The sequence below is a fragment of the Dromaius novaehollandiae genome, chromosome 1, assembly GCF_036370855.1.
Source record: "Dromaius novaehollandiae isolate bDroNov1 chromosome 1, bDroNov1.hap1, whole genome shotgun sequence".
NCBI lineage: Eukaryota > Metazoa > Chordata > Aves > Casuariiformes > Dromaiidae > Dromaius > Dromaius novaehollandiae.
The window spans coordinates 87,792,209-87,820,000 of NC_088098.1; the positions used below are offsets into that span (position 1 = coordinate 87,792,209).

The 27,792-nt window shown below is 41.9% G+C and overlaps 1 protein-coding gene and 1 long non-coding RNA gene across 17 annotated transcripts; one reads left to right on the top strand and one right to left on the bottom strand.

Annotated features, from left to right (window-relative positions):
- LOC112991080 (uncharacterized) lies at positions 1–4,462 on the bottom strand. Of its 2 annotated transcripts, none has more exons than XR_003261211.2 (4): positions 4,323–4,462; positions 4,108–4,212; positions 1,468–1,607; positions 1–271 (listed from the first exon to the last, which is right to left on the bottom strand). It is a non-coding gene; the product is annotated as an uncharacterized LOC112991080 (long non-coding RNA). The 2 variants fall into 2 exon arrangements; XR_010387368.1 differs by having other exon boundaries at positions 1,468–2,057.
- On the top strand, positions 4,458–27,025 carry ING4 (inhibitor of growth family member 4). 15 transcript variants are annotated; one of them, XM_064505434.1, is made up of 10 exons: positions 4,592–4,658; positions 7,876–8,072; positions 10,404–10,504; positions 16,866–17,032; positions 17,135–17,315; positions 17,509–17,623; positions 17,925–18,033; positions 18,362–18,509; positions 18,936–18,997; positions 19,226–20,101. In XM_064505434.1, the coding sequence occupies exons 3-10, from the start codon at positions 10,487–10,489 to the stop codon at positions 19,263–19,265; spliced, it is 840 nt and encodes a 279-aa protein (XP_064361504.1). In that variant the 5' UTR covers positions 4,592–4,658; positions 7,876–8,072; positions 10,404–10,486; the 3' UTR covers positions 19,266–20,101. The 15 variants fall into 15 exon arrangements, 13 of the variants coding, with proteins under 13 accessions (XP_025969084.2, XP_064361502.1, XP_025969081.1 ...); XM_064505437.1 differs by having other exon boundaries at positions 4,600–4,658; positions 16,866–16,937; positions 17,149–17,315; XM_064505435.1 differs by lacking the exon at positions 4,592–4,658 and adding an exon at positions 5,216–7,237.
- Positions 27,026–27,792: the final 767 nt, after the last annotated feature.

The following is a 27,792-nucleotide window of genomic DNA, read 5'->3' on the forward strand; positions in this document are numbered from 1 at the left end:
AATGGTTCAATTATTTAATTTTCACTCACAAGATTGGGATACTCTCTAAGAAGATGACATGGTCTTTCCTTTTCAGCAACCTGAATTCTTAAACCTTGTATTTTCTTCATGATTCCAGTCCATTTGTTCTTGTCAACCTGTGCCCACGATGTCCTTGACAACGACTCGACTCTGTCTTAGATTGCGTCTTTTATCTTTGCTGAAAGGCAGTAGCACTTCTCCTTTATTGAATCTGTTTTCTCTTCTTAGCTCGATTTTGAAGTGATCATTGCTTTTAAAGGAAACAGTCATCATGTAGGTTTGAGATAATTTAGAAAAGTCACCCACAATACAGTAACTGAATCTCAACTATGACTAATGATAGTATTGCTGATCTGTAATTCAGCTAAATCTTCAGGAAAGATTTAAGGCTTAAATAATTTAAAGCTTTATGGTTATTCAACCATGTCCTTTATTAAAGGTTTTCTGTTGGTTATCATTGCCATTAAAAACGCCATTCTATTTTATTTCATTTTTTAATCCATAGGGTCTTGTTATGACTTTGTTCAGTATATTAAAGTCTTTTGCTATCAGAAATCTTTCTCTTTTATAATAACTTACAGACCATGATCAAGTCACTCTATTCATCTTCCCAAACAGCAAAATTAAACTGAGCTGATTGGGTGCCTCACAATAAGGTCTGGCTCTGTCATGTAGTACTTATCTGTTGCCTTTCTTTCTTTCTTTACGAATGACCAGGCTGCATAGTATTCAGACAGAAGTCATACTATATTAGGCCAACAGTTATCTTTAACCACCAAACCTTACATTGCCATAAAAGGATATGTAGTTCTTTTAACAAGATCTTCTACTTTAAATTAAATCAAATAGTATTACGTGTTTTTTTCTTAACAGAGTGCATCCTATATCATTTACGCTGTGATTTTGCCAAATCAGTGTTAAATTAACTGGCTTAGAGCCACCTGGATGATCCCATTTCCTTTTAAAATACTTTTTAAATAAAAGTATTTGCTGATCTTCTGGAACACTTTCAGAACTCCAAAGTCGTTTTGAAAAGAAAGTCCATTGCTTCCATCTGCTTGGCAGACAACTTTAAAATTCTCGGTTGTGAGTTTGTAGCTATGCAAGTTTTAGGATGTTTTATTTAACAGGTAGAACTAAACATTCTCCTTCATCTCACTGGCAACATATAATATTTCATTACTTCTCTCTCAGATTTGTCTGTCATCCAACTTCCTTCCTAATATAGAACATAATTATGAGCTACTGCCTCTCTTCTGCATTGTTACTGATATTTTATCATCTTTATATCTAGTAAAGGATATATGTCATGTCTAGGATTTTCTTCTAGCTAATATTTTGCAGATAATATACCTGAGAGCTGCCCAAGTTTACTAGTACATTTTTAGAACATAGCAGGAAATGAAATTGCTTAGTTCTGCATTTTCTTATCTACAAGATAGGTACCTGTTCAATCTCCTTTTCAGGTGCCACAGACTAAGTTTATGTGCATGGTTTCTTGTTTCTGTATAGTAGAGCATCTCCTGCCTTACAAAGTAGTGACTTGGTCCAACAAACATTTCAATTTCATGGAGTATCTGTAATGACTGAAGAAAAAAAAAAAGAAAAAGAACTGGAAGAAAAGAAATGATGATTCCAAAGAACTAGAGTCTGTGCCTAGTTTTGCTACTGAATTAGAATTTTGGACTGTCTGGACACAGCTATAATATGGGGCCATTTGTGTCCTTTTTCATACGTAAAATTGATTAACCAACTTGAGGGGCAAACGCTCCAGATGAATTGTTTGGTGTTTGTAAGAAAGAAGTGCGGGTATATCTAGTCTTTGCATCAGAGAGAGAAATACAGAGCAGGGACCTCTGAATTGAGAATGTTAAAGAGTGAGAAGGGTTGAATATGTACCTCTACAGCAAAAAGGGAACCAAACAAGAGGCTCTGGAGTTGTAGACCTCCTTCTGTGGTGTGCATAAAGATCCCTCTAAAGTAGTGGCCTTCACTTGCAGTCGTTGGACTACTTTTAAGAGGTCTGTGAAAGGTAACTGAAAAGCTAGATGCTTAAGTTTGTTATGCAGATGTTTACAATCCCAGGGAAAATACACAGGCATCTCTAGATCAATAAAGGTTGAAAACCACTTTTTTAGACTACTTTAGTAGGCGGTTTAGTTTCCCTGCCTGAGATGCATAGGCCCACTGGGGAGCACACCCACTCATCCATCAAGCCTTCATCTAAACTCGGAGGTTTTTGCTGCTCTAACCATAGGATATAATTGAAGTAGCAAACCCCAATACGCTTACGGGGTGAAAAGAGTAATAACCATTGAAGTTAGCATATGTGGCTTTGTTACTAAAATAGTTATCCGGGTATTAATACTATAAGGCTGGCCTCATATGCCTCTACAGTATATTCCAGTTTGGGGTAATATCCTCCTGTGAAATCATGCGTCCATGCTAGTAAAACTAGCTTGTAAAACTATTTCCACTAAAAAAGAAAAAAAAAATCACACCCCTCACCCAAATAAGTAGGATGGTAACACTTCAGCTGCAGGTCAGGATGTTTTTTGCATCCTGAGAAATGTACCTGTCCATGAAACTCAGTGCTTTAGCTTTTTAAAGAAGGCAGAGAGACAGCAAACTTTTCTAGATTTAGAGTTCAGAAACTAGTTTTTGCTGTATTGGAAGCATTTCTACTGGCTGCCAGACGATACAGGTATGCTAAACTGGCTCTCTCCTTTTGTTTCCAGTTTCACAGTGGCAGTTAATGACGTTAAAGATATATTTGTACATTTTTCTACAGTTTACTATAGACCAGATGGAGTCATTCATTCCATTTCATTAGTCTAGTGTTTTGCCATCTTGCTAGCTGTGGCTCATGAGGGTTAAGATGGGAGTGCCAAGTAGTCTCTTAACTAGACAGGTGATGTCCAAGAATGCCTGGTTCTCAACATCAGCTCCATCTAGCATGGTAGTTCCAAGCAGGATACACTTGGGGGTTTCTGGTTTAGTATTGTGGAGGGATATAGGAAGCAGATGTTGTCTGCAATAGCCACATCCTTCCCTTTAATTATGAATTTAAGGCAATTTATAGAAGAATTTTGCCGTACCTTAAGAAAAAAGGTGTAGTGAGGCTGAACAATAAAGTTCAGCTTAATTGAAACCAACTGCTTCACAAGGGAACTGGAAAGAATCATGAATAAGTGGTTTAAGTAATTAAAAATAAATCATAAATAACCTAAATGACTATATGAATAGCCCTGAAGAACACTGCATCTTTAAAACACAGTGGAACTCTTAATTAACCAAAGAGCAAAACGGTAGCTAAAATGAATTGGAACTGTTTGAATTATAAGTTTCTTGAAGTCTCGTATTGCAGGCTGCTAAAAGACTTAATTCCAGAATGTTTATGTAAGTAAAGGTCTGGCACAGTGGGAGATCTTTGGGAGAAAAGAGCAGAAACAAACCTGGTCAGTTTTCCTCATGGCCAGAGTCTAGCAGCAAGGTACCTTATACAATGACTGTTACTATACGGTCTATCAGGAGACTCAGAAAAAACAGAATAAGGTAGACAAGTGGACAGGAGAACGGCAGATGAAATTTAACATTGGCCAAAGGTAAACTCAATACCTCATACACGTTACAGCATGCTAAACTAACATTAATCTCATCAAGTGACAATCCTGAACATTATAGATCCTAAAGGCCAAAAAAATTAAGATAATTTTTATCTCAGCTCCTTTATAACCACAGTTATGACCTCACCCTCCTTATCTTAGCACAATACTATTCCATGCATGTGCAACCACTAGCAAAAGAGAACTTGGGGAAGGGTTTCTGAAGTCTGTAACAAGGCGATCACTAATTATGAGCACCTTGTATATGGTCATGAAAGTGGTAATAGCAAGATGCAGAAAAGATGGCATGTTCACATGTTTAACTTTTAATTTCATTGTTTTTGTGGGTTAGGTACATTAAATCTGTACCATGATCGTTTTACAATAAGACAGCCTCTGTTTATAACATAGCAGCAGCTGATGATAGCTGGCATACTATAAGGTAAATGGAAAAATGCAGCGCCATAACAAACTTCCTCACCCAGACTATCCAGCAGGAGTGCCCAGTCAGGCTGTCGAAAGTTATTCAAAGCCAGAAGACCTCAGTCACCTCCAAAAGACGGGACCCATTTCCTTTAACAGCGAGCTGGAAAAAAGCAGGTATTTACCCTCTCAGAGCAGAGGGGAGTCAGGAACGGACTGCATTTAAACCGCCCTGCCCCTCCCCTCCCCAGTGCGCAGCGGGGCAGCCCCCACCTTCCGTTACAACCGCCAGGGCGGCACTGCTGGGGCCCGGTAGCTGCCTGTCGCGGACACCGCCGGGCTGCCGTCCCGTGAGGAAGAGGCGGCCTCGGCGTCAGGTCTCTCCCCGCTCCGCAGAGCAGCTGCCCCCCCACAGCACCCAAAATGGTGGCCGGAGCCAGGGGAAGCGCCTACAAAGAAGGGCGGAAGTGGTCTCCGAGATTGGGGGGCGGGCGGCTGACTGTTTCCGGGGCGGGCAGGAAGTGTCTGATGCCAGTTCTCCCCCCGGAAGTGCCTGCGTGCGCGGGGCCAAGATGGCGGCCGGGATGTACCTGGAGCACTACCTGGATAGTAAGAGCCGCAGGGGGCGGGGCCGCGGGCCGCGGCTGGGGCCGCCCCGGCTGGAGACTGCGGGGGCACGGATGGGCTGTGCCTGGGGGTGGGGCTCCGCGCCCTGTCCGGGACGGACCGGGCCCCGGAGTGCCCGCGTCCAGGCCTGAGCCGCTCGCGGGTGGGCGACGGCCTTGTCCCGGCCTCGCCGCGGGGAGACCCCGTCCCCGCCCGGCCGCGCAGACACGGCAGCAGCGGCCCGCCTGGAAGCAGGGCCGGGCGCGGCGCGGTCTGCCCCTTCGCCGCGGGCAGGGCTCAGCCGGGGCTGTCGCGCCAGCCCGCTGCCCGCGCCCCTCCGTGCGGGGCTGCCGGCGCCTGGGTTGTCGGTGGGAAAGGGACCGCGGGGCTGTTTGAGCCGCTCTTCAGAAGCAGCCGCTTGGTTATTCGCTTTGACAAACGGTGCCGTAGTACTGAAGAGATAGACGGAGGTAGCTGTTGTATCTGTAGGGAGATCGCTACATCGGCTTCCTTTATTTATGGTGGGTTTAAAAGCATAGTCTCGTTCTGATCAGAGAAGAGATATATACATGCTAATGGAGTTAGTAGCATTCTCCAGGCCTTCCCATGATATTGTCTTGCTTTAAGTTGCTTATAACTTTGTCAAACTCTGCCCTTTGGGGGATAAGATTCTGAATGTTTTTTTTTTCCTGCTTATTCTTAAAATAGTCAAATAGACAAACCGGATTAGTTTTTCCTGAAGAAATGTGTTAACGTGTTAAGATTTGGTGACCCGTTCTTTGGTGAATGTTATTTTCAGTTTTTTTCTCTGACCTGGTCCTTTGGTGTCAGCAAGGGTGGTGATGGTCAGCATTTTAAAAGCACCGTAGTACTGGCAGTGTGTTTTTAACTTGGCCAGATATAATGACGTAAAATACCTTGTCATCTGTCTGCATATGGCAGGAAACTTTGGAGCTTTCAGCTTGGTTCTTCAAAACCGGTTGCTGTGAGGAAACAGGCAGATATGGTGTTGAAATGGAAACCAAGGGTTAATTCCCATGTACCTTCAGTGCCCCTTTTGTCACTGGGGGGGAGAAAAAGCTGTGTGAATTAATTTAAGAAAGTTCAAGAATCAGAAGAAATAAGACTCTGTCAGGCAAGCTAAAAAGAAGAAGCTGAAAGTGAACAGGCAAGAGCATCAACTTAGGACTATAAGGAAAAGGGATGCAAAAGGCAAGAAGAAACGTTGGATGAGGAGACAGATTGCTAGAGAGAAGCAAGGACTAGCTGAGCAAAGATGTACCACCTTCTGCTCTTCTCATTCTGTTATGGGTGACTGTTTGGCTGAGGTTTCTGTGCAAAGATGCCTTGGAGATGGGAGGATGGGAACAGCTGTGGACTGTATAACAGGGGAAAGAAGCAGATGGGACAAGGTGTAAGTGCATAAGGAAGATGTAGTTTTTTCCTAATGGGAAAACAGGTATTTTCTGGGTAAGAACCTGGAGTATGAAGATAAAAGAATGAAAAACTGCGATTTAGAACCAGAAGGCAGGGATGAGGAAGATGCACTATTGAATGTTGAGAGGTATGATAGATATCTTTGGTATAATAAATATCAAGCTGAGAAGAAAGGAAGCTGTAGATGAGTTTGGTGGCTAGAGAGTGCTTCCATCAAAACCAAACGCTTTTGGATCTCACTGTCACTGACAGCTAAAATCCATAAAACCCCTGGAAACTACTATTCCCCTCTAGTGCAGCCATGCAGAGAAGATTACAAGCTATTATTTTCTCTCAGCTAAGATGAGTGTTGTCCTACAATTGATTTATCATCCTGTTGAATATGGTTATCAGTGTGGTGTCGTGGAATGTCATGCTTTAAAGTGTGTTTTGCTATAAAAAAAATGTGCGCAATCTAAGTGTATTAAAAAAAAAGGCTACAAAGACATTAGGAAAAACAAAGTAACCTTCACAGCATTGGCTTAGCCTTTTCTGCATACTCCTAGAGCTCTTCAGGCTGTTGTTGATTACTTTGTCTGGTGTCCTACACGCAATGTTACTTCCCTTCATTAGCTAATTGTGAGACAGTTGTTGCACTTTAGCTAGAGTTTATCTTTTAGAAAAGCTGAACATACGGACTTTAATACTTCCAGTCAAAGAGAATCCGTCTCAGTCCTTGGTAATTTAGTCTGCTGATTAGGCTTCTCTGTCATGGTTTTATGACTTCTGTCGCAAGTTAATTTTCATAGTTCTAATATTCAGCCATTACACCTATTTTGCCTTTTACCTGTCAAACTGAAGTGTCCCCTCATAAAGAGTTTCTTCCCTGTGTAGATTGTAATTAATTAAATCTTAACTTAGCAAAAAAATTTTTTTAAATCTCCTATGATAACATATTTTTTCAATTTTCTAATTAGCCTTGTTCTTCTCTAAGCCTTCTCTAATCTTTTGACATTCTGCTTGAACTTCTGACTCTCTGAAAATGTGTACAGCCCTTTGCTGCCAGTCTTCATAGTGCTAACTAAAGAAGTCAGATTATCATTCTTCTGTTGGGTATACCCTTATCCCTGTTCACCGTTGTGTTTCAGCTGGAAGCTCGTGTTCAGGTAATTATCTACCATGATATTCAAGTCTCACTGCTTCTCAGAAATATGGTCCAGCATCTTATATCTGCCACTCTTATTGTTCATTCCTAAATGTCTGTAGCAATTTCAATTCATTTTAATATATCTCATGTTCACTTTTTATCATTCTAGTTCGTTATGCAAGATGCTTTCTGATACCAGCTCAAGTATTTGTTATAAGTTGTAGTTTAATAATTTAAAGCTTTCATTTTCCCTGATTAACTATATAACCTTACCAAAAAAAGTTAAGCCAGGCAAGATTTTTTTTTTCACTTAATCTGTACTGTCAGTGTCATTTAATTCTTTGAGATGATCTCAGGTCAGCTCTTCCGTTTTTCTTCCCTGGATTCATGCCTGCCTGACAAAGTTCAGTTTCCCCCTCACTCCTTTCTTCCCTCCTTTTTTTTAAATACTAAAATAATGTTTTTAAGAAAGTCCTTAAGAAATTCACTAATGTTCCAAAATTTGCTGAAAATTGATACAAATAAGTAGTCTGGGACCTTTGGTCAGTTCTTTTAAAAATGTTTAATATTTGCATTTACCTGTTGGAATGGAATTTTTTTAACATTTCAGTGCTAACGTAGACACAGATTTCAGTTGAATTTCTTTTTCTCCCACAGCATTTCTTTCATATGGTTTACTGGCTGGATCTGCTCAGGGAATGAATGAGGAGTGTGTGGTGAAAGAGAGCAGTTGTTTGTAGATATGCTCTTCCATTCCTTGAAGAAAGGAAGGTGTATAATGAATTAAGTGAAGATTTTGTAGGAAGAGAAAAGGTGATCTCATGACTGAGGCAGTTGAATACTACTCTGACAGAGTGAGTTTGATGTTTGCATTTATTTTGAGGTCATATTTTTTACAGGTTCTCCTCACACAGATTGTGCATCTCAAATTCTCAGTGAAAATTTGTAGTCAGAGGAGCAGATGTGCAGAGTGCTCATAGCTGCAGTTGAAGTCTCTGCTTTGAACAGATAATTCTGAAAAGCTAAGCTATATAGCATTTTTAGACATTTCAAGTGGGATGCATGTAATTAGCTGGCCTTCTTAGCCTTAACCTCTTTACCTCAGTTATTCATTTTATTGGTAAGGGAAGTGGGCAACTGTACAGGTGTGCTGTGAAAAAGCATTCTAATATTGCAATAATGAACACTTTGAAAAGCTTATTACCAAATCAGTTCTCAGATGGTGTATGTATGACTCTGTACTGAACAAAGAGGATAAAATAAAACACTGAATCACTGCTCAGTCACTTGGTATGAAAATCACCTTGTATGGCAAATCTCATGTGATTAGGTAATTAAAGAATATGCGTTAAAATTCACAAGAGGTCTGACAAAGTTGCATGTACAACCTTAGTTGTTTCAGTTCATAGCTCTACTTTGCACCTCTAAAATTCCTCTTCAGGAGATTTTTGTGGAATAGCCAAGTTAACAGTGCTTTTCTTAGTAAATTGTCCAGCAGTTTCTTAGCTCTGGTATTTCGATGGCTTCCTAGTCCTTGCTGCAATTTGACACAGGGTCTAGACCTAGGATTACGTATGCCCTTGGCTTTGCTCTAAGCTGTTAATTATGAAGCATTTGTGTCTGAAATGTGTTATGCCCCTAGCAGGCATTTTTGCAGCAGAAAAATATGGATGTTCCTTGTGCACTGAACCTCCTCAGAGGAATGCCATATCTTGTCTACACTGAGCACTTCCTTCCTCATAGTGAAGCTGCCCCTTTGAAGTCAATACTGAGCCAAATGATTTAGGGAAGGGGGAGAGGAATGTTTCTTGCTCCAGTTCTCTTCTTCCTGAATAGTTTTTATTTGAGCATATCTCTTCAGTTCTCACTATTGTCTGAAGGTAAACATGAAAAGATTTTCATCTCCTTCTCAAATATTATCCTCCTTCTAGTCTATGTTTTAAGATCTCTAAACCATTTTATGTCTGCTTCCAAGGGGAGAAAGCAAGATACTGAAGCGCTTTCACTCATAGTAAGAAAGCAGTGCAGTTTTAGCAAGGGGGAGACCATGGGTACAAAGGAGTTACAGAGATGTATAAGGGAATGGAAGAAAAAGAATAAAGAAGAAATAATTGTATTTTGTGATGAGAGGATTGAATGTGCATGACAGCTCATTAGAGGAGTTTGTGCTTGCTCAGACTTGTGTTCCCGTGCTTGACTCAGTGTTTGTTCTCCTATTGGGTTAGAAATATGGTAGTGGAGGCTTCGAGGGGCAAAAGGAAGAGTGGTTACTCTAGTTTTTCTAGAGACAAGATACAAATACTGAGTTTTTTTAGCGTTTAGATGTCTCAAGGACTGTAGAGCTTCTTTGTTCTAGGCATCATTGAAGTACCTGCATTTAGAAAATAGTCCCAAATAGTCTACAGCAAGTCTCTGTTTATATCTGAAAGTGTCACCAGTGTAGAGATTATCTTTATAGTAGAGAGAAATGCTGTGCAATCATATGTGATTTCTACCACCAGCACTTCCCTTTATATCCACTGAGGGGGTGTCATAATAAAGTACGTATGCATAGTGACACCACACAAATTTACCTTTTATGGCAACAGAACTGAGGAATGTAGTTCTCCTCAACTGTCTAGTGCCTGAAGTTGTTATGAATTGACCTCCTCGCTCACTTTTCCATGCTCTGCTGCTGATGATACGTCTGCCCAGTTGCTCAGATAGTTGAAGTGATCACAAAGGTCATATTTGTGAATATGCTTTTTGAGGCAGTCAAGTAGCACCTTCTCTGCTGGTTCCAACCATCATTGTCCATCATGCATGTTCCTGCTTGGAACAATGAGATTGTTGCTTTATTTGCCTTTTTGAATATGGAACGCTTGTTGTTCCAGGTGGGATGTGCATGCCAGACTGGAAGGAAATTCAAATGCCCATTTAAACATATGGTTGAACTGGTCTGATATTGAATATATCAGTATAAAATGTTAGTAAGTCATGGTGACAAAATAATAATACTTCTACCTTCCCCTACCCTGAACCTCTGAGGAACAGTCAGGCTACATTTGGTCTAGCACTAACACATCTAAACACTTGGGAGAGTCATCAACATAGTGCTGATAATCTTGGTGAGCTTGAGAAGCAGAAGGATGTCACTGGCCTGTCTACTCAGATGGCTGCTTGATATTCATTCCATTGTCTTGGAGGCCACCAGTCAGGACCTGTTCCAGGAGCAGACACTAGGACATATCTGCCTCAGTGAAGAGGATGATGGAGACAACAGACTTAGATGAGGAGTCCTCAGCTGGTAAGTTAACATGGTATTGTGTAGTCATTGTGTTTCTTTGGGGTTTTTCCCCCCTTTTTTTGCTGATTAGGGAGGCATCAAGCTTCCTTGGCTGCTTCTGTTTGCATATGTCAATAGGCATGTAGAGATGCACCAGTTCAGGGCTTGCTGATACTAGAATACTTAGGCCAGCAGTAGCTTAGAGTGCCAGTAGCAGCACAGACTCCCTTGAAAGTCATCTTCCTTCCCCTTCGACTGATGCAGCAATGTCCTTTCATTCCTGGATAACGAACCCAGTAAAATAGCATTATTCTTTCAAAATAGTTGCATCTGTCAGGCTTTCCCCAGTAAAACTTCATCAACTGAGGATGTGATGTGTATTGTCTTTTTCATACTCAGGGAACACAGATGTGATATCAGAACTTGCTGTAGACTAGCCCTTGATTCCTTCCCGGTTCTGTTACCACCTAGCTACCTTCCAAATTCCCCTTTAGCTCTTTTCTTTCTCACTTTACCTTCTGTCATTGCTCTTATCCCTCCCTTATGTAGCATGTGGCCATACCTTCCTGTTCTTCCCTATAAAGTTTCTCACATCCTATTTTAGATATGCAGATCTCTTAATAAGTTGTTTCTATATTGAACATCATATTAGTGTAGTGAAAGATCTCTTTCACCTTACTGAAGCTTTGGATTAATTGCATCTGTAAGGCAGCATACACAATCCACGGAAAACTGTAAGAGATCTCATGCAGAGGAGAGGATTTGGTGCTTCATAGGCATCATTTGTTTCTGCATGAAAGCTACTGGCATAACTCACGCTAAGCTAATGTATTTATTATTGTTGATGACCAGTTCATTTAAATTTGTTTTTGTTGGCTGGCATTATTATCGGAGCTGATGCAAAATGGCTTTAATAAGACAAAGCATACTGCATTTCCTCCATATTTCTTCACTTACCCATCAGCAAATCTGATCTGATCATTTTGGCAAAAGCCCTGCAGTCTCTTTGGTGATGGTCCCTGCCCTTAAGACCTGTGTGAGAGTTACAGACTGGAAATGCCTGTAGTGATGCAGATGAAGTTACAAGTCTCATTTAACATGTCAGTCTCCCAAAACTCCCAAACTTCTGAAATCAAAGTTAATCTTTAATGTATCAGTAAAGATCCCTTTTCCGAAACTAACATCATTGCCTGTTATCTTGGCTGTGGATGCTCTAGTATTGGACTGATGTAATGAGAACACTTCCAAAAGAATCCTCCCTCCCCAAAAAAGGGTACACTGTCTTTGGGGGAATATTAGGTTTCTGTGGCAATTATATTGACCACTGTTGCTGACTGATACTTGTTTCTTTGGACAGCACCTGAAGTAGATACATCTTCGTGGTCTAGTTGGCCCAGGACTCAGGATAATATGTGGCATGGCCACAGAATTCTTGGGTGGCCTTGGGCAATTCAATCACCTGTGCTACTGAGTACCCCATTTGTAAAATATAGACAGTATTAGCCCTTACAGAGGTGGTTGGGAGGATAATGCTAGTTGTCAGACTGCAACACCACTATAGTGCCGAGCCACATATGAATAGAGAGAAAGGTATATTCATGCACCAATTTCAGTGAGCTCTAGAAAGACCAATGTGAACAGGAAGATAAACAATCAGGACAGAGTGGAAGCAGCTCTTCTAAAGGGTTGTACTGTCTAAAAGGAGGGATAGAGAGTCATACAATACGTGCCTCTCTTCAGTGAGAAAACAAGGAAGTTGCTGAAGTTTGCTGTCAGCCAATGCAGTACGCTTTGTGCTACAAAATTTTGAGAATCGTGGAGTGCCAAAAAATTCCGTTTGCTTCCCTCAAAAGATCCCAGCCAATTTCCTATCTCAGGCGGGTAAAGAACTCTTGTTTTACTAGTCTGTCACAAGCAGGATTTTCTAATTACCTTTAGCAATGTGGTGTTTAAACTGTTGGAATCTGTACTGTTTAATAAAGGAACTATGATTTTGTTTCAAAATGTATTTTCATATTTTTTAATAAGCATAAGCATACATCTGAACACAGTAGATGAACAGATGTCTTGGGAAGGATACCATGTCTTTGTACAGTGCTTGGTACAATGGATCTCTTTTTAGGACTCCTGGACCCTGTCACAATACAAACATTATTTGGCACTATTAAAAGATAGATATTATGGCAGACCTTAGAATGAAAGATGGTGAAGGTTATCAGGTTGCTTAGTTGCATAGGCCCATGAGCTTGCCCTTTGCCTGTGTGTGTCAGAATTAACATCTGAGGTAAGTAGCTGTGGCTTACTTACCATTTGCCTGCACTGACCCCCTACATATGTGTTTGTAAAACAGTTTTGGGGGGAAAAGCTGGTGATAGGTTCTAACTTTGGAAGAGTGAGAATTCAGGGTCTGTATGATTCTTAAGGGAGAACACAGTATGGTATGGATGTGCACTGCGTGTGATGAGAGAAGAATGTGAAAGGAGGAAGGAAGGAAGGATGAGAAAAGCGGAGAATAGGAGAGAAATGAAGGAAAAATGGGCATACTGAAGTGGTAAGAATTGGAAGGGGAAGGAAAGTATCTCTCTTCTGTCTTATCTCTTAACTTGAGATAAAAAATGAAAACAAAGCAAGAAAAGAAAGGAGGGGGCAAAAACTCAATGAGACACCTGTGCTAATGATGGATAGGATGATCATACTGTGGCAGAAATGCGCTGGGCACGGTGGGGCTGCACCTTGCTCTGTGTGGACCTGTGCAAATTAGCATAGTTTTGTTAGTGCCACTCAACCCTTCAAGCCAAGCTGTTAGCCTTGCTAGTGCTTTCTTCACAGTGCATGTGTTCCCCATCCTTGCCTTCCTCTTGCGCTGCTATGCTGTTTGTGTTCAAAGAGACTCTTGCTTTTATTTTTCTATAAAATTGCTTCCTATATATGACAAAGTGACTCCAGTTCATTGGCTTGTTCTGTGACCACCAAGGATGTCTATACAGTATCCTGGGAATGCTTTCTTAGGCAGTGAGTTTTTTTTCCTGCAATCCTTTTCAGAATCTAAGAATTATTTGGTTTTTTTACAGTATATAGTATTTAGTCAAGAAAAGCTAAGGTGCATCTTATAAGAAGAAAGAATAAATGAATTGTAAAGGGAAAAGGAGAAATGCATGAGGAAACAAAATTACATAAATAATATGAATGTTTTGAGAAAGACAGAGGGAAAGTGTGTTACATTAGTAAGAATGAGAAAACAGGAATTTAAATCTTAGATTTTTTTTTTTTTTTTTTTTTTTATGCCAGATAGGACTATTAGGGCAATCTTGTCTGGTAGCATAACATAGGCCAAGCAATCTCAACAGTGTTCTGACCACTCTGATAAGTTGTGTGAGATGAAAAGTGTGTCTTTTTACAGGTAGACAACAGGTTTTGAGTTAAGCTGCGAGTGTTAGAAAACTTCTACATACCTTGGTAAACTACTTTCCATACGAGTAGTTTGTTGCTCAGTTAAAACTTGTTTAGCTGCAGTTTTGTCTTGTTATGCTTTATGTTCTTAACAAACTCTCTAGGTCATAATTTGTAAGGAGATATTCTGCTTCTTTCCACTTTTAGATGAGAATACTAAGCATCTTTATCACTGTTCTGATTGCAAAGTCACTGTACTAACAATTTTTTTGTTTTCTCTAATTTATTGACAAAACTATTACAGAATGTTGGTCCAATAATAGATTTGCACATCTTTACTGGGTTTTTCTGGAAACTAATTTTGCTGTGTTTTTAGCAGGGAAGGAACCCAAATGGCAGGGGTTTGTCTCAGCAGTAACTGTGGAAACCTGCCCACTTAATGAGCTTCTGGAAGATCATTGCTCATATGTGTTTGACTGATAAATGATCTGATGACTCTGTCTGTGCTGGGCCTGTTCTAGGCTAGAGAATCAAAGCTTGGTAATGCTGCTCTCTGCAGTTATGCTGGGCAGCTGAGAGAAACTGGGAACAGCATTTATCCCTTGTGATGTGAATTCTCTGCAAGTGAAGACAGATAATGAGAGGAAAGATTGACCTGACTGAGGGGCTGGCAATGAGGCGAGGAAACGCTGGGAATAGACTCTGGATGATAGGTGGGACAGGCTGAAAGAGAGACACCAGACAAGCTATGATATAAGTGCAAAGGGAAAACACACTTTCCCCCTGAGATTATGTGCTAGCGTTAGTGACAGATGGTGGGAGATTTTTACAGTAACGTCTGTAACAGCTAGAAGTGCCTTTTAGGTTTTGTAGCAGAAACAAATCCTGGATGAGGGTTCTCCTGCTGTTAGAAAATTGCTGTGAAACATAGCAGTAACCTCATTTAGGATTGTTCCACCCAGAGGATGCTATCCTACTGGGTTTTGTGTTCGCTCAGGTATTCTGTTAATGTAAGGGTTCTACTCCTGCTGAGGGGAAAGTGTGACTGTATGTGATGTAATTTGTGCTTTTAGTGACTTTCCTTTTTAGAGGAGAAAAAGAAAATTACACCAATTCTTTTAGAAGGGTTACAAAGTCAAGAATTTATACGTCATGATGTTCTAGAGTTAATGAACTGTGTAAATTTGACACATTTGCAATGAAAGAACAGATACTGTTTTCCTCTAGAGGATACCTGTCTTGTCTGCTGTAGGGGAGGAATGAAAAGTAGTGTACTGCTTTATGACCCATGTTTCATTTGCTATACAAATTTAAAAGGTTTGGTGTCAATAAGGCTGCGGATTGCAGGAAGAAAAAAGGACTGATCTTGTGATTCCAGAGCTGAATTTCATCCTTGCCATCAGTTTCCTTTGTAAGCAATGAAAATTTGCATGGAGCTGTGTCCCTGTTGTGTTATGAGATGCTTTGTTGAGCCTTAGGGATCTAATTTGGTAGTAGACTGCTTGAACCTTGTATAAAGTCTGTCATACTGGGCAAATGTGGAAGCACCAAATTTAGGAATATGCAGGAAGCATTTTACTGCTTCCTAATTTTTTGAGAACTTGATTTTGCACTGTTAACTGTCCTTGAATGCAGAGGAAAGGAGGGGTGTCTGTATGTACTGTGTGACTATAATGGAAACAATCTGAGTACTTAAGGGCACCTACTCTCTGAGCTTTTCTCAGATATTTAAAATGGAAATGGCAACAACGTGTTGAAGCAATAGCTTGATTAATTTTAAGGATTTTGTATGTAACTTACTATATTCTATTTTTGTGGGGAAAAAGAAATCAGGTAAAAAGCAAGCAGCTTTTGAGCTCAATGAGGCACAAAGTTGTTTTTACCTCTTGTAGGAACAAATTTCATGGCCTGCGTATAGCACTTGTACAGATCTGTGTCTTCCATTCTGACCTCCCCTGCTGGCTGATTTGCTTTTGAGGGAAATGTCTTTACTGTGGAAACACAAGTGGCAGCGAAAAGAGAGAGCACTCCTGGGGTTGCCAGGACTGGTGTATTGAAGAGCTTTGATTATGGGTAGAGACACCTTCATTTATGGTCTGTATGTGTTAGAGAGTGGGTTCAAGAAGCAGACATGCTTATGTTGTGTTTCTGAAGAGCTTCCGCCACTTTTTTTTTTAACCTGCAAGAGGTTTTTTATTTGATAGAAGGAGGACAAGAACCAAGCTTGGAATTCAGGTTAATGCAGTGATGCTAGATCTCTGTTTGATCACACAGGCATGAAAAAATGAGAATTGTTTTATTAGCCTTGTCGGTTGGGCATCTAATGATGTCTCTGAGAATTTCACATCCCTCATTCAGAGCCCTACAAACATTTGTTATTTATGATGTACAGCAGAATTCCATCCTTCCAGGTACTGGGTAGACCACACTGAGATTATAGTGCAGAAGGCAGAACAAGGAATGAGAGACAGTGGGTCTCTCCCTCCTGTCTCAGACTTGCTCTTTGGCTCTGCACAAAGTGTCTCCTGTCCCCTGTCTGTAAAATGAATGCACTGAAACCAACTCATGTTACAATGAATTAGCGTTTGATCAACTTTAGTTTTGACATCCTTGCACAGAAATAGCTAAATGACATTATGTACCAATTACTGTGCTGTTTTTTTCATTACTAAATAGAGTTTTTAGATGGATATGTTGACTGACTTCATTATAAGTTTTGTTTTGCTGCTTTTTTAATTTAGGCCTTTCAGCATGGCAGCAATTTTCTCTTAACTAATATATATTGTAGAACTGTGCACTTGAATTAAATGTATCATGTTTTTGCAGTCTGTCTCATTTAGAGTTGACAATAAATGGAGGCCCACTAATGCACACCAAGAAGTGGTGTTGGGAATTGCTAGACTGGTGTGTTTATCAGTTGAGTTAGCTTTGTTTCTGCATTGGCATCCTGGACATGAATCTGACTTCTCCATATATCTTCCTTTCCCTGCAGGTATTGAGAACCTACCATTTGAATTGCAGAGAAACTTCCAGCTCATGCGAGATCTGGATCAGAGAACAGAAGGTGAGGGTTAGAGATGACTTCTGTGACAAGGCAGGAAGCATGCAGCTTCATGAGCTTTTCTTTCGTTTGCCTTCATTACTGGGATCTTGGGGCAGGTGAGGAAGTCTGCAGCTGCCCAGGTCTTTCTGTCTGTCTTAATAGAGGGTACTGTAGTGCATGTGTGTGTGTATAAGTATGTATATTTATGCATTTAACAGTGAACTTTTTTCAGACCTCAAGTCAGAGATTGATAAATTGGCCACAGAGTATATCAGCAATGCACGGACTTTGTCTTCGGAGGAAAAACTGGGGCTTCTCAAGCAGATCCAAGAGGCCTATGGGAAATGCAAGGAGTTCGGGGATGACAAGGTTCAGCTGGCTATGCAGACCTACGAGATGGTATGAAGGGAAGTGTCTAGTGCTTATAATATGAAGGGCTCTGCTAAAATCCCCAAACCTGGAAAAGCCTTATCTCTCTTTTAGACCCTAGGCATTCTTGCTTCTCTGCTCTTTCTGTGAGCCCTGTACCCTCTCCTCTTTGTCCACTTGGGCTGTGTTCTGTGGTAACTCCTGGTCACTGTCATCTTCGCAGGTGGATAAGCACATCCGGCGGCTGGACACAGACCTCGCCCGCTTTGAAGCTGACCTGAAGGAGAAGCAGATAGAATCAAGTGACTATGACAGTTCTTCCAGCAAGGGCAAAAAGAGTGAGTACTGGGCTGCAGATTGATACAGGAGGCAGGCAAGCAGCTGGAAGTGGTGGGGGTGAAGGCAGACACTGGAGTGGTATGGGTCAAAGACTGCTATGCTGAAATCTGAAGGGCCGGTGAAAAGAAGGTGACCTGAGCTCTTCTGGTGTGAGCATGTTTAGTACCACCAGAGAAAAAGAAGCAGTGCATGGCCCAAAGTCAGTGCAGTAGGGATGTGTTTTAGTGCCAGAGAAGTTGTTACTATCAGGTTTTATTTTTATTGGGTAGCAGATTTAACACCTTTTTCTCTTCTTACCAGAGGGCCGAGCCCAAAAAGAGAAGAAAGCTGCCCGTGCTCGCTCGAAGGGGAAGAACTCTGATGAGGAGGCACCAAAGACTGCCCAGAAGAAATTGAAACTTGTCCGCACGTAAGTGATGGACAGATTTGGGGGAATGAGGAGCAGCATTGCAAATCAGACCAAGGAAGGCCTAGCCTAGGCTTGCCTGTAAAGAATCCGATCCCCACCCAGACCAGATTGTATGTCCTCCTATCCCTTCTTTTTGGGAAACAAGAGTGAAGAGACCTTTTTAATTCTTGCAGAGGAGTGTGGCATGAAGGGGAAGGCAGGTCACTGCAGTGGGGGTGAATGTATATTCTCAAAGAAGTGCGTGCGGCAAACAGAGGCATTGTTTTGGGAGACATGGAGGGACACTACATTGGTTACTTTGCTGACCTACTTTATTCCCATCCGGCAGTAGCACAGAGTATGGGATGCCTTCAGTGACCTTTGGAAATGTGCACCCTTCAGACGTGCTGGATATGCCTGTGGACCCCAACGAGCCTACTTACTGCCTCTGCCACCAGGTGTCCTATGGGGAGATGATTGGCTGCGACAACCCAGATGTAAGAATCTGCCGTAGATGGAAATAGGGGAGAGAAGGGTGGAGAGAATCTTGTGCAGAAAGTCTTGCCTGCTTGGGTGGGTCCTGATATAGCAGGCAGCGACAATAAGAGGATTTAGCTCCAATAGTGTGGAAGGGCAGAGGGGTAACTTGCTATGGCCTGCTAAGGGCATCTTTCTTCATGGTTTTCCCTAAAATGACAGGCTATTTTCTTGGCCCCACACTTAACAAGAGTGGAGGGGAGATCTCCTTACTAACAATGTGCAGGCTGGGTACGATTCTTCATACCCTGACTCATCCTGTGAGTTAAGATCACTGGTAAGGGTTTAGGAATTTATGAGATCAAGTGTTGGGAAACTTGAGTGGCCCAGAAATAATGATTTCAAAAGAAAACTACCCTTTGACTTACTGCTTTCCACCCCAACAGTGTTCCATTGAATGGTTTCATTTTGCCTGTGTGGGTCTGACAACAAAACCAAGAGGAAAATGGTGAGTGGATGCTGAAAAAAAGCACTCTGGAGGGCCCATAGGTCTCTGGAAAGGGGAGGTCCTGGGTGGTAGAAGGGAGAATATTGTATACACACTTAGAAGACCTCTTAAGAAGGAAAATTTGAAGTAAGGCTTTGTTTGGTACCCTTGGAGAATGTCCTTTGGGACTGTATGTTGGAGGTTCCTATTGTGCCATAAATGCTGGCTTTTGTTTTTCCTTTCTACCAGGTTCTGCCCTCGCTGTTCCCAGGAGAGGAAGAAGAAGTAAAATCCCACAAGCCCTCAGTACTGCTGCAGGAGCTCTCTTCTCCCCTGCCAGGGCCTCGTCACAGCTCCCCCAGCCCTTGGGGCCTTGACTGGGGGGAGTCTTGCCCTGCTTGTGGTTTGGGCCATCCCTGGAATGGTGTGTACCCTCATGACAGTTCCTGTGTGTTCTGTATTCCTGGCTGCTTCCAAATCCCTAAGGGAGGACCTCTTTGTGTACTGTTCCAAACAGGTCTCTGAACCTCAAAGGGAATGAATGAGGGCACCAGGGTAGCCACCAGGTTCCCAGGGATTCAGGTAGCCCCTAATTTTCCTTGGCTTTCCTTCAGCCCCCTCAGAGTTCATTGCCTGCTCTCTGCTTAGAGAAGAAGGCTATGGGAAGGGGGAAGGAAAGGAGGTAAGTCTTCAGCATTTTAGGTCTCTCATTTTCCTGGATCTTTCTCAGGAAAGAGGGAGTAACCAGGCCACTTCTTTAGCTAGTGGTTTGGTTGAGAGACTGAAAACCTAATGTACTCCCTGTCTTTAACCATTCCACTACTCTGTCTGGCATTGAGCAGCCTCTTTCCTTCGGAAGAGGAGGAGGGAAGAATGTTTAGAGCTGGCTTTGTTGCTCCTGTTTCTTTGCTGGGGTAAACCTGCTGGCCTGGGATGCACATTGTGCAAAGGAGGAAGAGTTTCTGACCGTGTGGAGAGAAATGGATTATCTAGCCTGTCTTCTGGCCTCAGAATTCTCCCTTCCTCTTGTGCAGTTGGGCTTCTCTGTTCTGTTGATGATGGGAAGTTTGGGGATCCAGATCCCACTTGTAAAATACAGAACTAAATAAAGCTTATTGAAGCAAATACTCTGCCTTGCTGTCACCTCTGAAGTAAAGGGTGACAATGGGTCTCTTCAGTTTTTCTTTCTCTCTCAGCAGTGTGTTATTCTGAATGATGGGTCCAATACAGCTTTCTGATGCAATAGTCCTGAACAGTGTTGGTAAGAACAGAGAATGACTTAAATTTGCCTTGTGACATTCTGCCTGAGCCAGGCTTGTGACATTCTGCCTGAGCCACTTGCCAAAAAATTACTAAGCTTTCTAGCTTCTGTAAAATATCTGCCCCTTCAGTCATGTCCACATGAGAGGGGGAGCATTTATTCATGTTTTTGTTGGATCATTTACTTCATCAGTTGTCTTCTCTCAAATGAGAATGGAGGAGGGTATAGAAGGCCAACCCTCACTATGGGCAGTGCAGCTGAGAAAATAAGCCATCAGCTGGTCAACCACCTGCATCCAAGACTGTGGATAGGTCTTTCAGATATCTGGATGATTTGCTGCCTGGTGGATCACCTTCACCTTGGATCACCTTGTTTTCAGAAACTGCAGTCGCTACTACAAAAAAAGTAAGATTCCAAACAGTTACTGAAGATATGTATCTCTTTGTAGGGTGTGCAGGTAACTGTGAGGAGGTGATCCACACTGCAGCTGACCCTTATATTCATTCCATTGGTGTGGCCCAGAAATGGATGAGTTTCAGTCCTCTTTCTTGTTCTCCGCTATTCATGAGGGTTTAAGCTTTTCACAGGAATGAAACATAAAATGTTCACTTCACACAGATAACTTGCACGAGGATCAACAGAGTATTTCTGTTGTAGTCATAAAGCAGAAGCTCTCCTTCTAGGAGTTCCTTATTAAAACCATTCAAAAGACTGTGTAGGTGGAGAGCCATGTTACTCTTGCCTTGTCATACTGTATGGGGGAGCCTATCAAAGCCATCAGCTCAGAAGCTGGTGCTGAGTCTTCTGTTTAAGTGAGTTAGCAATGAGTCATTCTTTGTTTCCTGTTGCCTTGGGTTCCCATCTTACACAAAAAAGATCAGTAGTAAGCTCTTACCCAGGCTGCTGATCGTGTGTTCTGTGGTACCACTGCCACAGTCGGGATCTAAAACCCCAGACTGTCTTAAACCATTTTCCTGGGGCTTCCCTCCTTAAACAGAGAGGGAAGATGTTGGCTGTGCATCTGGCACGGTCTTGGTTACATGAGAGACTGGGCCATCATCGAGTGGGTGAGAAGGTACCCACTGTGGCAGAAGAGCTATTTTTTTCTGCTGGGGTTTATCCAGATATCAAGTGGGTGTTAAACTTGACAGAACAAACGGAGGATGTGGTCTTAACTTAAACTGGCTTTGGGGATGCAAACACCAGTTCACATGGTTTGGTTTTGATTGGATAGGACAGTGGATTATAATGGTCACCATTAGCACCAAGCTCTTCCGAAAGATGGGTTAGGGAGGTGTCTGAGATGGTGGCCCTGCAGTGAAACCGGTGCTGATTCAGCATAATGAATAGGTTATAAATGCATGTGGTGCAATGTGAACATTAGCAGTGAGAGTGGGCTGCTGTTTATTGCCTACCAATCCAGGAAACAAGATGAGCTGCTGCTTAGGTTCTGCCTACTGTGCAGGAATAATTTTATTAAGGGTAGGTCCAGTTTGGGAAACGCATGTCCTATGCTCTTTTGCAGTCATAGTAGAACACTGTGTGTGTATGTAGTGGTGTAGGGGGGGATTAGTAGCAACTATTTCCAAAGCTTGGGCACAATGTTAACCTTGTGTTCTTTGGGAAACAGAGCATGTTTTCTTCTGTTATTTTACAGTTCCTAACTCTTGCTAGGCTTTTTGGTTGTTTATAATGATGAAGTAGGTGGAACATTCTTATTACTTTTAACATGAAAGACATGAGAAACGCCTAGGCTGGATTTTGTTTCAGTGGGAGTACTAGGTAGGAGCATGATGTTTACTGCAGACTTGTCATGGCGACTTGCTTCTGCTTGACAAAGGCATTTCTGATCAGCAGCATTTATCATTCGGGATGTTTGCTGCAGTTGAGGGAATGCTCAAAAGAAGACTGAGTGAAAGAGGAAATTAGACAAAAATGTGGCTGAAAACCAAGACTTTTAAAATGACTTACAAGTATAAATACAAATGAGAGAAAGGACCCTTAAAAACTGACTTTGGAGGAGAGGGAATAAAGGCAGTAACTGCAATATTTAATCACCAAAGAGGGAAAATAATGGGATAAAATCAATAGAAGCTAGAAATTACAGAGTACAAAAAATGAAACCATTGGGAACAAAGCCTATAAGTGGCAAGGCTAGAAATACAAGCAGGTTTTTTTTAACATCTTTTGTTTTTTGATATAATTGAACATGGCACATGTCCATTACTAACTGCAGATAGCAGAACTGTTTGTAATGAGAGGAGGGGGAAGTGTTCTGTAAATATTTATTCTGTGTTGGTGCTTGTATCATATGGGATGATGCACTTCCCAGGCAAACAGTAAGCCAGATTTTAAATAACATCTGTTGGGGTGAACGCTTTTTGATCAGTAGGCTTTGTAAATGGTGTTTGTAGCCATGAAAGCCAACTGAATGCGTCTGTGGTCTGCTCTGTATCAGTTTGTGGATTGTTAGGGAAAGCTCAAAAGGCTGGGAAAGAGCTAGTTCTCTGCTGATACTTAAGGAGGTCAAGAGTTCTGACACAGGTGAGCTAGCTGATATCAGTCCAGGTGTGAAATACTGAAACAGCAGATAAGCAAATTGCTTCTTTTTAAAATGAGCAAGAAATCCAGAGCAATAAAATAAAATAATTTTGACTGGAAATAACAAGAACATGTCTGTCAAAAATAACCTGATCTGATTTTTCAGAAGATCACTGATGATATTTATCTGTATCACTCCAGTGGTAATGGGCGACTAGAAAACTTCCTTCACCTAGAAAGCTAGGATTAAAATAATAAAAAAGGGATATACTATGTTAAGGTAATCATTAACTCCTTTAAAAAACTGGCTAAACAGCAGACCTCCTGGGATAGCTGTCAGTGCAGCATAAACATTTTCTGAAATGGAGCTGGAGAAACTGACTTCTACAGTGATTGGAAATAGCCTAGTTAATCAGCAGAATGATGAAGTCTGAGTTGCAAGAAACTGGATCCATACAGCAGTACAAGAGGGAAGACCTTAGCCCCCCTTTAAGCAAATTTATTAATAAAAATTGGTCATGCACAGAGACAAGTGATTTATCTCATCCAGCTATGATTTTCCTAACTCTGGACAGTCATTCTTAGGTAGCTGGGTGAGTATGGTTGATAAGACTGTGTGTCAAAGTATTCATCTTCCCAATAAGCAAGTAATACTCTCAACAATTTCTCACATACAGGACTCTCTGCATTTCATTGTGTGCAATGTGCATGGAAATTATTCCAGCTGTAGCTGTTTTCTTTGACCAGTGTGACCTTGTGCTTCATCTGTTAGAAATGTTAACAAGCAAGTGATTGAAGTAGGCATCATAGTTCAGCAATGTTTAACCTCTAATTAAGCAGTCTTAAAGTATTATTTACCTAACTATACACTCAGAGCAAGCTGTTGAGCAGTGTATAACTGTTTGTTGAACTGGTAGTGTAATGCTCCTGTGCTTAAGTAGAGCATGTAAGACTCGATTGTAAAGTGTGATTCAGTAGTACTTACTTAGCTTATTGGGGAAGAATTCTTAGGAGACAATTAGTGTATATAAATATATGTATCTTAGACTTGAAAACACTGATTGGAGGGGATCCCTGGTGGTCTCTTTAGCAGAGAAAGCTAGAATAAGCAGCAGTTGTTCCAGATGAAAGGTGATGTTGCGGAAGATCTTAAGGCTTGATTCAAATGCTGCCCAAATCAGTCCGAAGAACTGAAGTTGGCAGCAGAGAAGAAAAACAGCCCCAAGACATAACTTGCTTATCCTGGCTGCAGTAAGGCCAGGTCCTCTCAAAATGCTTCTCATTGCAGATACGCAGCCCATCCAATGTCAGGAAGTGGTAGTTACAGGTAACAACAGGATTGCTCCACTCAGACGTGCTACAGAGAAACAGTTGACACTTTATCCACGTCCCAGAAAGGAGGGATATGAAGGGTATCAAGTCATTAACTTTGCTCAGTGAAGTTTCGGTCAAAACGTAGCAGTATGTTGAGGTGACTGAGCCCAGACTACAATGCAACCACAGCATATAGGCTGGTGCTAATTGGCAGCAGCAACACTGATGTTTTGTTTCTCCCGGAGCAGGGAAAGCACGCTGGAGATGGATCAAGTGCTTCTTGGTAGATTGTTTAACATAACTTGAATATCCAGACTTCTGAGATACCTCAGAACTTGGGCCCTGCATGAAACAGACCTTTCTGGTTTGGCAATTTCTGAACCATTCTCTGTTGTATAATTAATAACGGGTGTACTTTTTCCATGCCACTTGAACCAGGAGGGCAAACTGTGAAGAAGCTGGCAAGCTGTGGCAACATCTGGGGAGCATGCACTCCACGACTGCCCTAAAGCAGTGGTAGTAAACAACGAACAGCTCAGCAGTCTTCACGAAGGCAGCACAAGGGGCTGGCCACTCTCCAAAGAAAGCTTTCTGGTCTTCTGGATAACTTGGTCTGGGTTTCTTTCTGCATCTGGAAAATGGATTCATAGCTTGTGAACAGCTGCTCCAAAGGAAGGGTGAAAAGATGATTTATCTGGCCAGAAGAGTTGCTCAGGTCAGTGCTAAGAAACAGCAAAGACAGTGTCTCCCACAAGATTTGCTACACAAGGCAACGTGCTTTCTGGGAACACCATGATTGTGCAGCTACAAACTTGTTGCAATGGAGAGGTCATTATCCAATGAAGTCAAGGCAGAAGGTGATGATCTCACCTTGTAGCACAGAGACAATGACCACCATGGATTTAGGCACTAGGAAGAGTTGCAAAATTGCAGGGGTAGTAGTCATGCACTTTGATGCTATCTCTGGGTCTGAGATCATCGAGTATGAACTCAATGCTTTCAAGCAATGCTGGGGCTGGACACAGGGGAACAGCAAACACCCAAGACCAGCACTTTGATATGAAGTCAAAGGATGCTTTGGTGTCATCCTGGCACCAGATGCACTTGTCCCATCCTGTCCTGTCCTTGCAATACAGTGTACCAGACCTAGCTATGATTGCTCATGACTATTTGATCCAGATCCTTTCCGTGTTAACTCCTAATCTTCTGCCTTAGTCTCATCTCCACAATTGTTTAAATAAGACCTAACTCTTGTCAATAATAGTTTAGTTTTTTGGCTAGGGCACACACACGAGGCCTTGTTAGCACTAACCAGGTGCAAAGGGTTTCACTTCTGTGACCAAGCCGAAAGGGGACCTTGTGCTTCTAAGGCAGTAACCACTGATTATAGGCAGGATCTTGCCCCTCCCTCCACAAATCCAGGCGGTTTTGAAAGTCTCCCAGATCACTTCCACTGCTGAGAGATCAAAGGGCCCTGTTATTTCCACAAAATATTTTTCCAGATGGATCTCTGGCTACTTGTGCACCTGCTGTGAAACAGAAAGAGTCAGAAATGCTGGTTGGAAGGGGCCAGCTTGTCTCTAGGGCTCAGCGAGTCCTCCCTCACTATGATCATCTTACAGTGATCATTTCATTAATGGAACTTAAATCCTCTGCCAGGTGTTATTGGCAGGGTAAGTGCTTAGTCTCCTGCTCTTAGCATGTATGTCTGCATTGTCTGGAAGAGAAAAGATGTTATTTACAGCATCTGGCATACTCCGAGATGTGGGGTCCCACAGGGGCTTGTGTGTGCTTCTGCCCTTCTTACCTTTCCAAGTCTACCTGATTTGTGCTAGAAACCCAAATAGTAATTGTCACTCCTTCATAAAACTGGAGGAGAGAAGGGGTTAGAGTATGCCCATTGCGACTAATGCAAAGAGAGAACTTCCTTGTCTCTTGGCAGGCAACGAGCCTATATATTCTGATTGCCTGGGTGATTTGAGTTTCTTAAATGTCTAGCTGTAGGCTTCAATGGGGAAATGACATCTTGTTGCAAGCTGACATTAAGTATTTAAGTGTCACTGGATAATACCTTCAGAGAGTTAGAGGCTAATAGGAGAAAGCAAAGCATCCTATCTTTGTTTCCAAAGCCAACTGAAGGAGGTTCCTCCAAACCTCTTACCTAGTACTTACAGTGTCAGGTGAAATATGGCTGGTTTTTGTAATAAAATGCATTTTATTTATAAAAATAATTAAACATCTTGCCAATTTTTGTTTATTCTTCTGCATTGATAAATTTAAATGTTACTTTAAAAATGCATTATTGCCCAAGTCTTAAGGAAAGGCAAACCTGCGACAAGCACTACACTCCTAAAGCCTAGTTAAAAAAAATGTTTGGTAAATTGCCTTTGGCAGTCTGTTTTTGCAGATGAACAGAACAATTTAATTCCATGGATTGGGGTACTGCCATTAAAGGAGTAACTCATTCAAAGCTGAAAGTCAGGCTGGGAGGAGAAAAAGCTAGAATTATTTTTTTATACATTGATTGCAAGCAAGAAGAAAAAGTGTGAGACCATGAGGTTTCCCAGCACTGAAAGCCTGAAGGATCCAGTCATTGGAAGAATCCATTTACTTACCACAGAAAGATTTATGTGGGAAGGGAGTTCTGCCATCTGCAGTCCAGCCCCTACTTGCAGCAGGGCTAACTTCACAGTTAGATCAGGTTGTTCTTGCACTAAGAATCACATCTCCTTTAACAAGCCTGCCTAAAAGGCTGGAGCAGTTCATTCATGCCTGCTTTTATGAATCCACTCCATTTTCAGTTGTATTATTAATTCAAGAAACCATTTTTAAATGCTGTTTTTGCAATCAAACATTCCATTTTCTAAATGACAAGTTAAAAGTGCTTTATTCACTATTTTCTATCATAATAAAATGTAAATTAAGTATCTGAATTAATGCATATTATAACTGTACAGTGCTTGTATAAATGTGAAAAGATTAACATAACCACCAAGTTAAAATGAGTGCCAATTTTAGCGTAATGACTATATTTATCAGCGTTTTCTCATAGCTCTCAGTCACTGACAGTAAACCTACTAGAATAAAGTACAACTGCAGAACAAAGATAATTTAACCTGGGATTAAAGTCAGCCATTTATATCATTTTGACTTAAATCAGTCCGCTGTCTAGAGCTTTTGTCTTGGAAGATGGAGACCTCAACCCTGCTGTGAGTGGGCTGTTACCTGCATCCCTTCTCCCAGGGCCAGAGCTATCAGGCGGGAGGTGTTTGCCATCAGGCTCTTCTGGTGAAACAGAAGATGGGAGGAGCAGGACTGAACTGGAAGAGGGCAGCTGCTTGGCTGCTGTGCAGTGGCTCTGATGACTTCTCGGCTGGGCTGTCCCTTCTTTGGTAGCAGATGGCAGCTGGTCTCAGCAGCCCAGGGCACACTTCTTCAACAGCAGATGCAGCAGAATGTGCTAGAGGACATCTAAATCCCTGTTCCGTAGGCACCGGGTTAGGGACTGCTGTCTCGGCCAGAGGCCTCTTTGTTCCAGGACATGATTGGCAACATCTCAAATTAACACTATAGCCACCTCCCTCTCTGCCTTTTCTTGGGATTCCCCCACCAAGGCATTTGATTTGTGGGCAGGCCTCTGAATTCTGGCTCCAAAGTAGATTCTGCTTGTGCCCTTGTAGGGCCTGTGCTGTGCATGCAG

Coding starts and splice junctions, on each gene's coding strand:
- ING4 (XM_026113299.2), top strand. CDS start 4,473: ATGGTGGCCGGAGCCAGGGGAAGCGCCTACAAAGAAGGGCGGAAGTGG. Junction 17,624..17,924: donor TTCCAGCAAGGGCAAAAAGA/GTGAGTACTGGG, acceptor TCTTCTTACCAG/AGGGCCGAGCCCAAAAAGAG. Junction 18,998..19,225: donor ACAAAACCAAGAGGAAAATG/GTGAGTGGATGC, acceptor CCTTTCTACCAG/GTTCTGCCCTCGCTGTTCCC.